This window comes from Gallus gallus, chromosome 1 (assembly GCF_016699485.2).
Source record: "Gallus gallus isolate bGalGal1 chromosome 1, bGalGal1.mat.broiler.GRCg7b, whole genome shotgun sequence".
Classification (NCBI taxonomy): domain Eukaryota; kingdom Metazoa; phylum Chordata; class Aves; order Galliformes; family Phasianidae; genus Gallus; species Gallus gallus.
In genome coordinates, this window is record NC_052532.1 from 175,841,981 (window position 1) to 175,854,873 (window position 12,893).

The 12,893-nt window shown below is 45.5% G+C and overlaps 1 protein-coding gene across 11 annotated transcripts in view; it reads right to left on the bottom strand.

The window, feature by feature from the left end:
• Positions 1-11,326, bottom strand: part of PAN3 (PAN3 poly(A) specific ribonuclease subunit) — a 77,476-nt gene extending 66,150 nt beyond the window's left edge. For 9 of the 11 annotated variants that reach the window (XR_001464336.3, XM_015278725.4, XM_015278721.4 and 6 more), the window contains exons 1-2: positions 10,629-11,326; positions 5,479-5,619 (exon numbers count right to left, since the gene is read on the bottom strand). Coding sequence is in view for 10 of the 11 variants with exons in the window: in XM_015278725.4 (XP_015134211.1) it covers positions 5,479-5,619; positions 10,629-11,073 (586 nt within the window). In the remaining variant the exon portion in view is untranslated. The remainder of the gene's footprint in view (positions 1-5,478; positions 5,620-10,628) is intronic. The other 2 variants (XM_015278733.4, XM_015278729.4) reach the window with 1 other exon arrangement.
• Between the last annotated feature and the right edge of the window lie 1,567 nt (positions 11,327-12,893).

Here is a 12,893-nt window from a genome sequence, read left to right on the forward strand (position 1 = left end):
AAAGCCTGCAGCTGTCTCAACTAGCCAGCTGGGCTCACACCAACAGCACCACCAATGAAGAGCTGAATGGGGAGAGAGATCAAAAAAGCCCAACGCTTCCGTTGCAACACACACCAGCTTTGCAGTCAAAACAAGTTTTTGAAGTATCACTGCCAAAGTTACAACACTATTTGTATACTCTGAAGAGTTGAGGAATACACCTAAGGGGCTCTAAAGATGCTAATTAGAAGTATAACAAGAAAATGTTCTAAAGAAATGTTTTAAGGCAGCTGAGAATAGTAAAATAAAGCTGTCTCCACCACCCATGCCCTAGCTCCTCCTTCGTAAATCCGAAGAGCAGCCAAACAAACTTCACAACCCCTCCTTCTCCAGCCTTAAAAAAGACAAAGCTGCTGTTCAGGTAAAAACGTATCTTTTTGAATGTAAATTTTCTAAATGAGGGTAAAGAATAGAAAAATTACCACTACTGAACTACTGTATCATGGAAATTAATGGGTGCAGAACACCAGTTATTGTTCTCTCACCTGCTCTTTCAGTACCTAACTCATCCTGTGGAGAACAGCATTTTAACACAACTGTTTTCTGGCAAAGTCCTAATATTTTCCTCACAAGAAAGCTGTAAGATGGCAAATCCATGTGTAGCAATGAGTAGCTTCAGTCTAACTTGCCCACAAGTTATTTAGGGTTCACGCTGTATTGTCCACCTATTTTAAAACTGTCTGCATTTCAGCCATTACCAAGAACTACATCTTGACTGTAAAGGACCACAGAGAACTTCAACTCTGAGGAACAAGCATCATTTCAAGGTATACTATATGCACTGTCTACCATTTCATCTTACACTTCCATCAAAATTCGGATAATATCCAATTTTTAAACAAACTAGAGCAAGTGACTCCCTTAGATAACAGCAGCAGTTATGAGATGCTCCAGTCTGTTGAACACTTAAAACAGCCAATTGGCTCGACTTCCCCAACTGCTCCTCCCTACATCAGAGTCATACACAAGAACCCATTTAGCTTAATTTCTCCCTTGGACAGATACAGCTAACACACAGAATCATTAGAACTGGAAAAAGGAAAGTAGAAAACCTTCAAATGAAGATTTTACCATATTCAGCAAAGCAAGTGAAAGGCCCCATTTGCATGAAATAAACCCCACAGCTCAACTGCAGTAATCCAGCAAGCTGCTATAGCTGCAGTCATCCATTATCCAAATAAATCACTGAAGCCAACGCAGGGCAGAAGCAAGCAGACAGGACCAGCTGCTCTTCTCCTCACCCAGATGCAGTACCCACAGTGCCAGGCAGCTCAAGCTGCAAACAGCAGCAAGTTTCCTGCAGCAATCCCAAGCTGAGCAATGCGGAGGACACTGCTGTACAGCATAATGTTGATCCCTAACGCTGCTCAAATACCAGCAGTATTTGCTACACAAGCCAATCCATCACTCAAAGCTATTTCGTACTGCACTCTAGGCTTTCTATTGACATGCAGGATACTCCAGATAGAAAAAGCTACTCCAGAACATTTGCTACTATCTAGCTGTGTGAAGGCCCTCAAGCCCAATGGCATGGTTGTGCTGCCAGCCTCCTTGCAGGGATCCCTCTGACTGCTGCAATTGAGTGCTGATCCACCACTGAATTCTGCTGATGCTCCACCTGCTGCAATTACTTCAAGACGCATTTCAGCTATTTCCCTTCCTACTCTACTAATCCAAACAGTCCAGAAAAACACCTCTAGCAGAGGGACAAAGACCACAAGAATACATTCCACAGGAGAAGCATTGAGAAGTGAGGCTCATCTGAGCAGAGGACAGCTTTCTTAGCAATAGCTCGGACTTTCAATAGAGCTCTTGAGAAGCAGCAAGTGTAACTACTAGCTTCAGCAGAAGCACTCACTTCCTTAAAGTAGCTTCCCTGTTGTAGGAAGAAAGAAAATTAATAGAAAACACATAGCTGACATAGGTAAGCATTCCCTGTACTGGCTATAAAACCAAACAAGAGCATTCCCCACTACTCCACTGCTGCACAAAGGAGGGAAACAGCTGTTAAAGCAATGAAAATTAAACAAATACCTAAACAGCAAAGGCAGTCGTACTGGTTTTGGCACTTGGCCTTCTCCATAAGTAGTAGAAGGTGCTTATCTTCCTTCCGCCAAATAGTTGGCAAATCATAAGTTCTCCCTTGCTCTTCAAAGACAAAGGCATTTGAGAGCATTAAAAAAAGTCATTTATCGTACATAACCTACAGACCTTCAACCAGAAGTCTGTAGACTTCACCACAAAAGCAGTAGGGTACTAAAAACAAAATGGAAAACAGAAGTCCAGTTCTTTTATTCTAATGGACCCTGCATTTGATTTGTCTCTCTGGATCTCTCCTGGCATAAGCACACACTTTGAAACAGTGCTATTAGAAGGACAAGTATATATCTGTGAGGTGTTTTCTTCTTTTTTAAACCATCAATTATAACCGTAGGTAAGTTTGGACAACAATTTAAAGAAAATCTGGGCTTGGCTATTCTTGTCAGAGGAACGTGCTTTTGTTTTGTAACAGTACTTTCCACATACTGAAGTTACAGAAATTTTCAACAGACCCTTCCTTGGAGAGGAACTATAGCTTCCTTATAAAAGAAGAAAGGTTGATCAGTTGCACCTGAGGAGAAGAGATGGATGGGGGGAGGGAAACAGCAAGAGTTCGGTCTCCTTTTTCAGGAAACACCAAAATACGAAAATAATTATGCAAAGTAAGAATCCAATGGTAAAATAAATGCAAAGATGTTGGGTAAGCACAAATGAAAACAAGAAGCAGTGTCTAAATTCCATTGATATTAAAGCTAGAAATTACATCCTAGTAATTCTAGGAAAAAAAAATATTGAAAAATTCAGAAGGTACTTTCTACATTTTATGTACTCATTATCCAATAACATTTTGCTTGGTGAGTAACACTGCAGCTTAATGTGACAGCTGCAATTAAAAATAAATATCATCTTACATAATTCTTCACCCACAGGATTTCAGCACAAAGTAGGCTTCCCTTCAGATGCAGGCACCAAAGAGTGGGGAGAGTAAAACAGATGGTTATTTTTGCCTTACCTATTTCAAAGATATATATATTTCAAAGATATAGATAGATAGATAGATAGATATGTTTTCCCCAGGCACAAAGGAGCTCATCACAGCCCAGGTACTTGAGTAGCACTGTGATGAACTCAACAGGAATGCTTCAGCGGAATCAGTGGGTTTAACACTGTTTTGCCTTACCAGCATTATCTGAATACTAACGCTATCTGAAAACGTGGCATTTCCATTATTTTCATGCTGAATAGTAAACAAATATTCCACTATCCTGTACTGATTTTACAACCTTGGCATCGGCACTGATAATCCAGTGAACTGTTCTCAATGTTCTTTACAATAATGGGATCTACAGGCCCAAAAACGAACAGATTGAAGTAAGACCCCAAAAGATTTTTGTTGACATATTTTTCAAAATAATTATATAAAGACGTCTGGCAAGGCAATAAAATGGATTGAAATAAATCATTTTGCTACTGTCACTGCCTAACAACCTTACTATAATTACTTTATGCTGCAAGAAAAGTTGGTATTTACAGAGGCAGTCCTGATTGGAACTCCCAGAGCAGCCACAAATGCAGGCACTCTCCACCTCAACACAGCCTAGGTAAGCTTATTCACACATTCACTGCACACGTGTATTCAGAGAGCAAGCTGTTACCTCAATTAGACATAAAGCAGCAAAAACTACAGTGCCATACCTCCAGTGGAATTTTAGAGTTAGCTATCCTAATACTGACACAAGAACAATAAAACTTTGTATACAAAGCCTACCTATGGCAAGTCATTTAAGACTCAGAAAACTGGTTTAGTGTCCTCGAAGCACTATGGTGTCAGAGGAACTTCTGTTTCTCCTACACTGTTTTGTACTGGCATGTTTGTATGGGGAAATAGCCAGGTGCTAGGTTGCTTGCCCTGCTTGTGTACCTCTGAAGCAGCTGCCGAGCACTGTATGTATCAGTAAATGCATCTTAGTGGCACTGCAGAGAGAGCAACAATATTATTGTTACAACTTGTTACATCAAGTAGCTTTTTCTGGTCTTATTTTATACCTCTCGTCAAACACAACCACTTTCCAAATCCAACTAATAGCCACTGAAATAGAGAGAGTGGACACCGTGCACCAACCCCCAGGCATGAGGAGCACAAAGTAAAAGTACACCACTGGTTATGCTGCCGTAAATGAAAGTGTGGTCAGAGGGCAGACAGAGCAAATGAACCAACCTGGCTGAAAGACAGACAGGAAGCAAAACAGTTTGGGAAACGCTGCCGTATTTACAAACACTCCCACTAAGTGAGGAGATACTCCTGGGTAAGCAAAGGAAAACAGTAATCTTCACCATACAATTAAATGAGTGGGTTGTCTTTAAAAAGAAACAAATAAATAACGATTTCTCCTATCATAGAAGCATCTGAAAAAGGCTGAAAAAAGGCACCATCCTTTTGCTCCGTGAAAGTCTTTGTACTGCACCTAGAACAGCAGGACTCTCCTTCATGGACTAAGTCCAAAAGCACAGTGATAACATAAACCCAAAATGATACTTTTGAAAAGGAGCCATCAGAAGCATTCTGTTATCGGGAGAAGCAATTCAAGCTAATGTAACTATTTCATATCAAAGCTTTCAGAACAAACATTCTCTAATAGCTTTCACTATTCTTGATGTATTGCATCAAGTTGTTCAATATATCACTTTTTTCTTTTTTTTCAAAATGTAAGTTTAATTTTAACACCCTCCTTCTGAACTTCGTAGCATAAAAAACAGCTATATGAAAGGGATGCAGATGTTCTGAAGTCCTGCCTTGGTTATTTTCAACAGGAGTGGGAAAGAGACAGCAAAAAAAGAAAGGAAAGGTCTTCCTGCCCATTTCATTAGCACTAGAACAACTGAAAGAGAGAGAGCCTACCCATGGATGACAAGAATTTCATATCATGTAACCAGTCTGACTACAGCTTTTACAGTGCATGCATTTACTATGACTTCTGTGTTTGAATTGTTTCTATATGTCAGTTCTCAAAGAAAAGGATTAAAAGGTCACAAGGAAGCAAATGATACAATACAGATCAGATCTAAACACACAATTATCTTTGAAGATCAGACAAAACAATCACATCATCAGAACTTAACTTCCAAGAGACTGATGGAACACAAACAAGCACAGAACACGATCTACACCAACTCAGCTTCAATACACAGGGATTCACTATACCATTTTTCTGGCAGCGTAACATATTACATCATTACTAGAAAACAACAGATAAGGAGAACATCAGCCACATCAGCTTACTATCTAAATCCCTCCACTGACCCCCTTTCCAACAGCTGCCTCGAGACCAAGAGATTGCTTGGCCCCTGAGGTCCTGCAGAGCTGCTCCTCCCTGTGTTTCTCGCCCCACCCTCACTTACCATTTGTCCACTTTTCCCGCAGCAGTCTAAATTTGCTTCTAGGTGGTTCCTTACACAGGGAACTCTTTCTGAGCTGGTCCCCCAGGTCACTATTTTCTGTGCATTCAAATCCTTCCTGCAGGCCCACTCCTACAGTGATACCTACAAAAAATCAGTTATCTAATAACTGCTGGACAGAAACTAAGTGGGGATGCTCAGTATCTTAAAAAAAAACCATTATCATAACTTCAAATTGTTATGGTATATATGAGCTTTGAGCTCTCTCACACAAGGTCTGTTACTATCCCCCCCACAGCAAACACTCCTTTTGATTTTTGTCTTTGTAATAAGAAAACAATTGGAACTGTAACAGCCGTTGAATACTCAGATACCCAACGCCCAGTGGGTACTACCAGAAACAAATAATTGCCAGTAATTCAGAGTATCTGTAATTCCCAGGGAATAATTTGACTTGAATTATTTCTCACACAATAAAGAAAACTTTCCAAGTATATGAATAGAGAAAACTCAGTTTCAAACCTAACTAGTAGGTTTTTTTTCCCCTGAAAGTGGGGAAAAAAGCCCCTGAAAAGCCCCGAAAGATAAAACTGCTCCTCCAAATCGCATATGATTTGTAGATTCAAGTCTTTCCTTCTGTTTTTTCTTTAACCCCTTCAGTAATTTTCCGTTTTCTTCCCAATTTCCACACAAAACATTTAAAAGCTGGAGGAAAAAAAAAATCCATCTCTATTATTTCCCAGTTTCCTCAGTTGACACACGAGACAAGAAGCCATGAAATGAATTCAGTAATTTTCAGCTACTCCCATGCATCTCTTAACTTCTTGGTTTTAGTCTTCAGTTCTCAGATGTTTAACAGTCGCCAACCCTCCCAAATTCAATTCTCAAAATCATCTCCCATGTCTTAAAAACACTGAGAGTAAAACAACATCAAGACCGTATTCTCTACCAGCTCCTGGAAAAGGCATCAGGAACATTAGAAGATGAAGCATCTCTCTAATAAGAAAATTCAGGTAATATGACAACCAATATAGCATCACTTACAAGAAGTGCAAACAGCTCTGGAGAAGGAATTCTCAGCTCTGCACTTTAACTGCAATAGCTGCTTTCTGTATGCAAGCAAAGAAGAATCAGGGGAAAAGAGGCTGGTATACTGCATCCCATACCACATTTACCTTTCAAGTCTGAGATAACCGATGGTTTCTTAATACTACAAGCTGCAAATACTCAAACACTACCGCAGATGATGATAAAAATCCATATTTAGAATAATCCTGACTATTGTTTCGTTGCGTTAAGAAGCGTAATCCAACAGATTACCTTTAATATCTATTTTCCTGAATGGCTTATCTTCCCATTTTTTCTACGTCCACTATTACATTTTGTTTAAAGAAGAATGGACTAGTAAAGGCTTACACACATTTAAAAAAAGCAGGATATACACAAATCTATAAGTCTTTCCACCCCAAACCTTGCCTACTTCTAGATATAACCATACCTAAGACATAATTCTCCCCAAGCCAACCACCAAGTGACTGCACACAGTTGCTACAGTAGCAGTCAATACCCACTACAGCTACAACTAGCCTCGGAACATACAACCAGTAGGGTGAGAAAACAGCAGTAACACTTTCATTAGGTCAACTCAACTCAATACAAGCCTCCATCCTTCTTTCCCTCTTCTCACGGGCAGACAACAAAGCCTGCACTGACAGGCTTTCTCTGTGGAGAAAGGCAGAGCGGCACTGTTGGTGGAAGTATTGTAGGTATATTAGGGAAATACTGATCTATACTGATCTGTTCTAAAAGCAAGTTTCCTAGATGAAGGATTTTTATACAGAATAAGGCTTGAAAGCCCAAGAAAGAGCCAGCAGCAGCACTGTGCCCATGGTCAGCTCAAGTCGCCAGGCCAGCAGCACTGGCTCTGCTGTCACAGAGCTCAGAGTACATCGGCACCAGGTAAACAGGAGCACTGGCAGCAGCCACCACGTATCCTATGTTTTATAGCAAAATTTACAACTGGATTTTAATATGACACTTTTCTTTAGACCCACCCTCCAGCATCAGCACACAGTAATGCAGGCACTGAGCTGCTCCTTACAGAGCTTGTAAAGGGTCAAACAGAACAGAGAGCAGGCATGAGATGTTTCTCACGCCATCATGCCTCTCACCTGCCCTTTCCTGAGCTGCACCTCAAAACCCTATCAGTCATATCCTTCCTCCAGAATGCCAAGGAACAGTAATTCCCACATCTCTGCTCCTTCTGCATTCTTCCCAGGCAAGGCACCACTGCTGCTCCACCTGCCAACTGGACTGACACCTGGTACTTATGTCCATTAGAAAACCACTGCATGCAGACCTTGGCCACTAATAAATTTTGAAGAAACCTTTTTCCAGCACTTTTTCTTTCCTTTATCCCTGTGATAGAGGTCCTGTGTGAAAAGGTTTGTGTTTAAAAAAAAAAACCCTCCAGGCAGGTAATCACAAGCTATGCTTCTTAATTTGCACCTGAGTAACTGCACACCTCACATGGAAGACCGAGCAGTCACTCCTCCAACAGGAGGAGCAGGAACAGTGCTTTGAACATCTGCGCTCTCAATGCTGCGGGGCTGGGAATGCTACATTCTGAAAGTGGATGGAGTTCACCAGCACTGGTAGTCTTGCTCCCCAAGAATAGAAAAAGCCAAAGCAGTCAGGCTAAAGGCACATTGAGCCCACCACCTCAGCTCTGAGGCTGGACAGCAGTGACTGTGCAGACGAAAGCACAAGCTTGAGGCAAGGATAAGGCAGAGTTTCCCAAAAGGCTCTAAACCAGAGGGGAGTGGAAGATGAGTTTGACTCAAAAATGAATTCTGTGGTGCTGCTGAATTTAGTAAACTTAAACAGAGCTTTTTTCCAATAGCATCTGATGCCTTTCTGACCTCCTGTCAGATGTTAGTATCTAAAACATCTATGGCATAGAACAGTTTAACCACACGTGTGAAGAAATATCTGTTGGTTAGCTCTGAGCACGTCACCTGCTTGTTTCACTTGATAGCCTGGTACTGAAATACTTCTGCACTGAAATATTTCTTGTCTTTTCACTGCTCTCCTCCATATCACTCAATGTCCCCATCACCTACGTCGGGAAAATAAGTCAGTATTTGGGGAACCTTCATGATTACCACAGAAAAACCTATAAGTAAATTAATAATCCTGTACCCAAAGCAGGATTAGAGTAACACGCATGGTAGAATGAGGCACTGACCCACTTTTAATAATAAATAGGACTACAGAGTTAATTACTCAATGAGCATTATCTGCTCCATGCACTGAATGAGACCGGGGTCCAGTGAGAAAGAAAGAAGTCAGCACACATACTTGTGTACCTACATACTGCCACAATGCTTCTGCATTAGGGAAGATGGGCAGTGGGACAGTACAGGCAGGCTACATTACTGATTTCATATTCTTCACTTTAGAACTTCAGGGTTAAATGAAACTTTGTATATTGCTTTCTACATCCATGGAAGAAAAAAAAAAGCTTTCATTCCATCCACTTGGAAATCATACTGGTAACACAGCAGGACGTCGACAAGGTAAGAATTTTAGACATTAGCTTTCAGGACCTATACAGATCAACTGCAGATTTTGAACAAATATCTTCATGAAATGAAGCAAAGAAGCTCAGAGGCAAGACTGGGCCCACTCCTTGGTTCTTCACCTTCCATCGCTCTCTCCCTCCTTTCTTCCCTTGCTCTCACCCTAGCCAGACATTCATCCACCAGCTCAAGCTTTTGCCTCCTGTAACTTCATATGAAGAGGCTTCCCTGGCAGGAAACTGCTGACAGCGTCGGAGGGGTTTGTCCATTCTTGCTGCACTCACATCAGTAGCAACTGCAGAGAGCTCTACAGAGCCTTAAACCTCCGATGGGCTGAAACACATTCAATCAAAGCATGATTTCCAAATAATTTAACTACTCAGCAACATCAATCACTGAGCACCAAAGTTCTCTTTTTTTTCTCTTAGATTTAGGACTTAAGTTTTAGAATTCTTCTGTATGAGAACAAATAAAGAATATCCTTCGTATGGAAGCCTTTATCCCAATGTCAGCTCTGCATCCTCTCCCCAAGCCTGAAAACAGTAGCTTTATAAAAGGAAATCATTTTTTAAAAGTGTATTCCACACCTATTTCCATTCAAAAGAGAAACAGTGACGGAATCACCGGTCACTCTTGTGTACATCTGCTTGTGTTTTAGAAAAGCAACAGACTTCAGTTTGAATAACTGAAGTTTGATAAAACAATCAGCTAAAGACGGCATCTCTTAATAGAAAGCATTGAGCCATTCTATGTTTCAGGGTCGTCCTGGAAGAGCGGACACGGCAATGCTGCGTTAAGGCAAGGCACTGTCCAGCTCTGAGCTGCACAGACAGTACTCAATGGCATGAGCTCACCACCTGGGCTCCTGACACATGTATCGAGCGCTGAGAGCTCTACGCAGGAAGGAAGTTCAACATGGTTACATCTGCCTTCTTTCACAGAGAAAAAAAAAAAAAAAAAAGAAAGAAAGAAAGAAAGAAAGCGCCTGGATGCGAACACTGAGTCACTTAATGTAAACAAATACCAGCTTTATGACAGATCAATAATGCAGCCACGCTTAATGCATTCACGCAAAGAGGCAATGACACTTCCCAGGGAGCCGGGCTGTGCTGAGCAAACCGAGCCGTTCCCGCAGCCAGCGCGCATACATATCGTTACGGAATCGTCACTTGCAAAACCCCAGGCTTTTTTTTTTTTTTTTTTTTTTTTTGCGTGTGTGTGTGTGGAATATTTCAACGGGGACGCTCCAAACTTCCAACTTCAGACTCAGCCGAAGTTATCTGCACGAGGCACGACCCAGGCTGCCCTTACGGAACAGCTGTCCGGGCACCGCCTCCCCTCTGCGGGCGGCGTTCTCCGCCAGCGGAGCCGGACCGGCGGGGTGCCGCAGCCCCACAGACCCGTCCGAGCCGCCCTCCGCCCCCTCCTCGCAGGGTTCAGATGGAGCAGCGCACGGGGGCGGCCCGGGAAGCGGCCCAGCCACCATGGCTGTTGTTATTTGTTTCCGGTAGCACCACGGCACGCTCGGTAACCGCCTCCCCGGCACGAACGGCGCGTCCTCCCCGTACTCACTCGCCAGCCGCGGGCCATCCAGCCCCGCGCCGCCGCCGCCGCCTCCTCCGCCGCCGCCTCCCGCCCCCAGCTCGGCTTTCTTCGGCCCCACCACCGCCGCCGCCGGGCCCGGGCTGGCCCCGTGAGGCACCGGGTATCCGGGCCCGGCGGCGGCGGCGGCGGCCGGGGGGAGGCCGAGGGGCAGCGCGCCGAGGGGAGCGGCGGGCCCCGGGCCGGCGGGGGCGGCGCCGGGCTCCTCATGCAGGAACTGGCACTCCTCGCCGTAGAAGCAGGTCTTGTCCTTGGCGTAGTAACGGCAGAACTTCAGCTTCACGGCCCCGCCGCCGCCTCCGCCTCCTCCGGCCCCCGCCCCGCCGCCGCCCGCCAGCCCCGCCGCGCCGACCCCCGCCGCCGGCGGCCCCAGCACCGGCGACGGCGAGGAGCAGGGCAGGCCGCTGGGGTTCATGGCAGCCGCCCCGCCACCGGGGTCGGCACCATGGGGAAGGAGGGAGGGAGGGACGGGGCGGGGAGGAGGAGGAAGGGGCGCGGGGACCGCCGTCACCCCGGGGCTCCGGCTGCGGGAGGGGGAGGGAGAAAAGAGGGGAGGTGACTCCGCTCCGCTGGGGCGGCCCCGCGGCGGGGGGCGGCGGCGTTGCTCGGAGGTCCCGGCGCCTGGGGTTGTTTATGCCATTTTCCTCTTCCTGAGCGGCTGCCCGGGCGCGCCTGCGCCGGCGCGGGGCATTCTGGGAACTGCCGCCGCCGGTCGGGGCGCGGGGGCAGCTGTGGTGGCGGCGGCTGCCTCGGGGCGCTCGGTGCCGCACGGCCGTCAGCCGGCCCCAGCGCGCTGCTTCCCGCCCCTCACGGCGTACCGAGGTTCCCTTCTGCCTGAAGGGAGTCCTCCGGCTGTGTTGCTTTTGAGAGGTGGTTTTCCACCGAGCAGCGCGTGTGCTCGTTGAGGCTCCGGTGTGTCACCTGCACGGCCTCTCGGGATGTTCTCAGATTTTCCTCAGTCGCGTTGTTGGCGCCACTCGCGGTGCAGTCGCCCGAGTGGGGTATGTGGGGGGAAAGCATCGCGTTCTGAAGCACGCTTGGCAACAGTTGGGGATGAAAAGCACCGAGTGTGGGATCGGGAGCGCTTTGTGTCTATTGTCGTCTTCTCTGAGGGAAAAATTACCCCAGGGCCTGCCTCCTGACAGATCGTGTGGAGAGAAATTAGCTAAAATATACGGAGTGAGCTTTTCAGTGTTGCTCTGAAACCTATCGGAACCTTCCTCCCTCAGAGGAAGTCTTTAAGGGCTTCAAGAGGGAGCCATGCATTAAGCTGGAATCTCAGGATCTGTTCTTGCAGTCAGAAGGACTCGTCCAGCTTACAAACCAGCAGTTGTTGTGCCAAAAATGAAAATTGGGCAGAAAACTGAGATGGAGAGAGGAGTCAGAGCTCTGATGCCAGCCCGACATCTGAAGAGAACAACACGAGATCTATTGCCTCTCTGCCATTCCCCACTTTTCAGCCTTCTTGCTTCCAACTGTGTGGCGGAGGTTCCACCATACAGTGTTCCTGCAAATATAGGAAAATAGGCAAAACGGTGGAAATGCCCTATTGGTTTCTCCTTTAATGTCTCTCAGTGGGAGCCCAGATACCAACCACAATAGATGCACGCTGAGGGGAGCCCCCGTGAGCTCCTCAGACATGGGAAATGCCTCGGTCAGAACTTGCACCTCTTAAGGTGATCAAAAGCAGTTGGCTTTAGCACACAAATCAGAGGCATTCCTAGCAGCTCTTGCTGTGGTGCTCACGACAGTCCTTAGTTGTGTGTCACTCTAACCACGGTCATTAGAGTTATGCCTCTAAGGAGCAAAGTCCCAGACTTGATTGCATGGGAAGGTGTTGGGGCTATGGATGACACTTCCCTCAGCTCCTGCAGTGGGGAAAGGGAGGGTCTGGAAGTGAGTTGTTTTCTCTCCTTTTATCCTACTCATCCATGCCTTGGGAAGATGAAGAGGAGGGGAGAGCTTTCAGATGGGTGAGGCCTTTGGGTTCATGGAGGAGAATGGGAGTTAGAGTTAGTTAGGTCCGGTGCTCAAGGAATGCCAGGTGTGGAGGATGAGAGGAACCCAACTACGCCTGCAGAAATCCTTTTATCAGCAGTCTGTGTATCAGCCCTTTTTCTAGGGATGATGTCCGCTGGAAAAAAAATCCCCTTCAAACAGATCAGACTGAGTGGATTAGTTATGCATGCATGTGAGAAGGCTGGAAGGGTAGCAGAAAAATTTTAATAAAGGGAG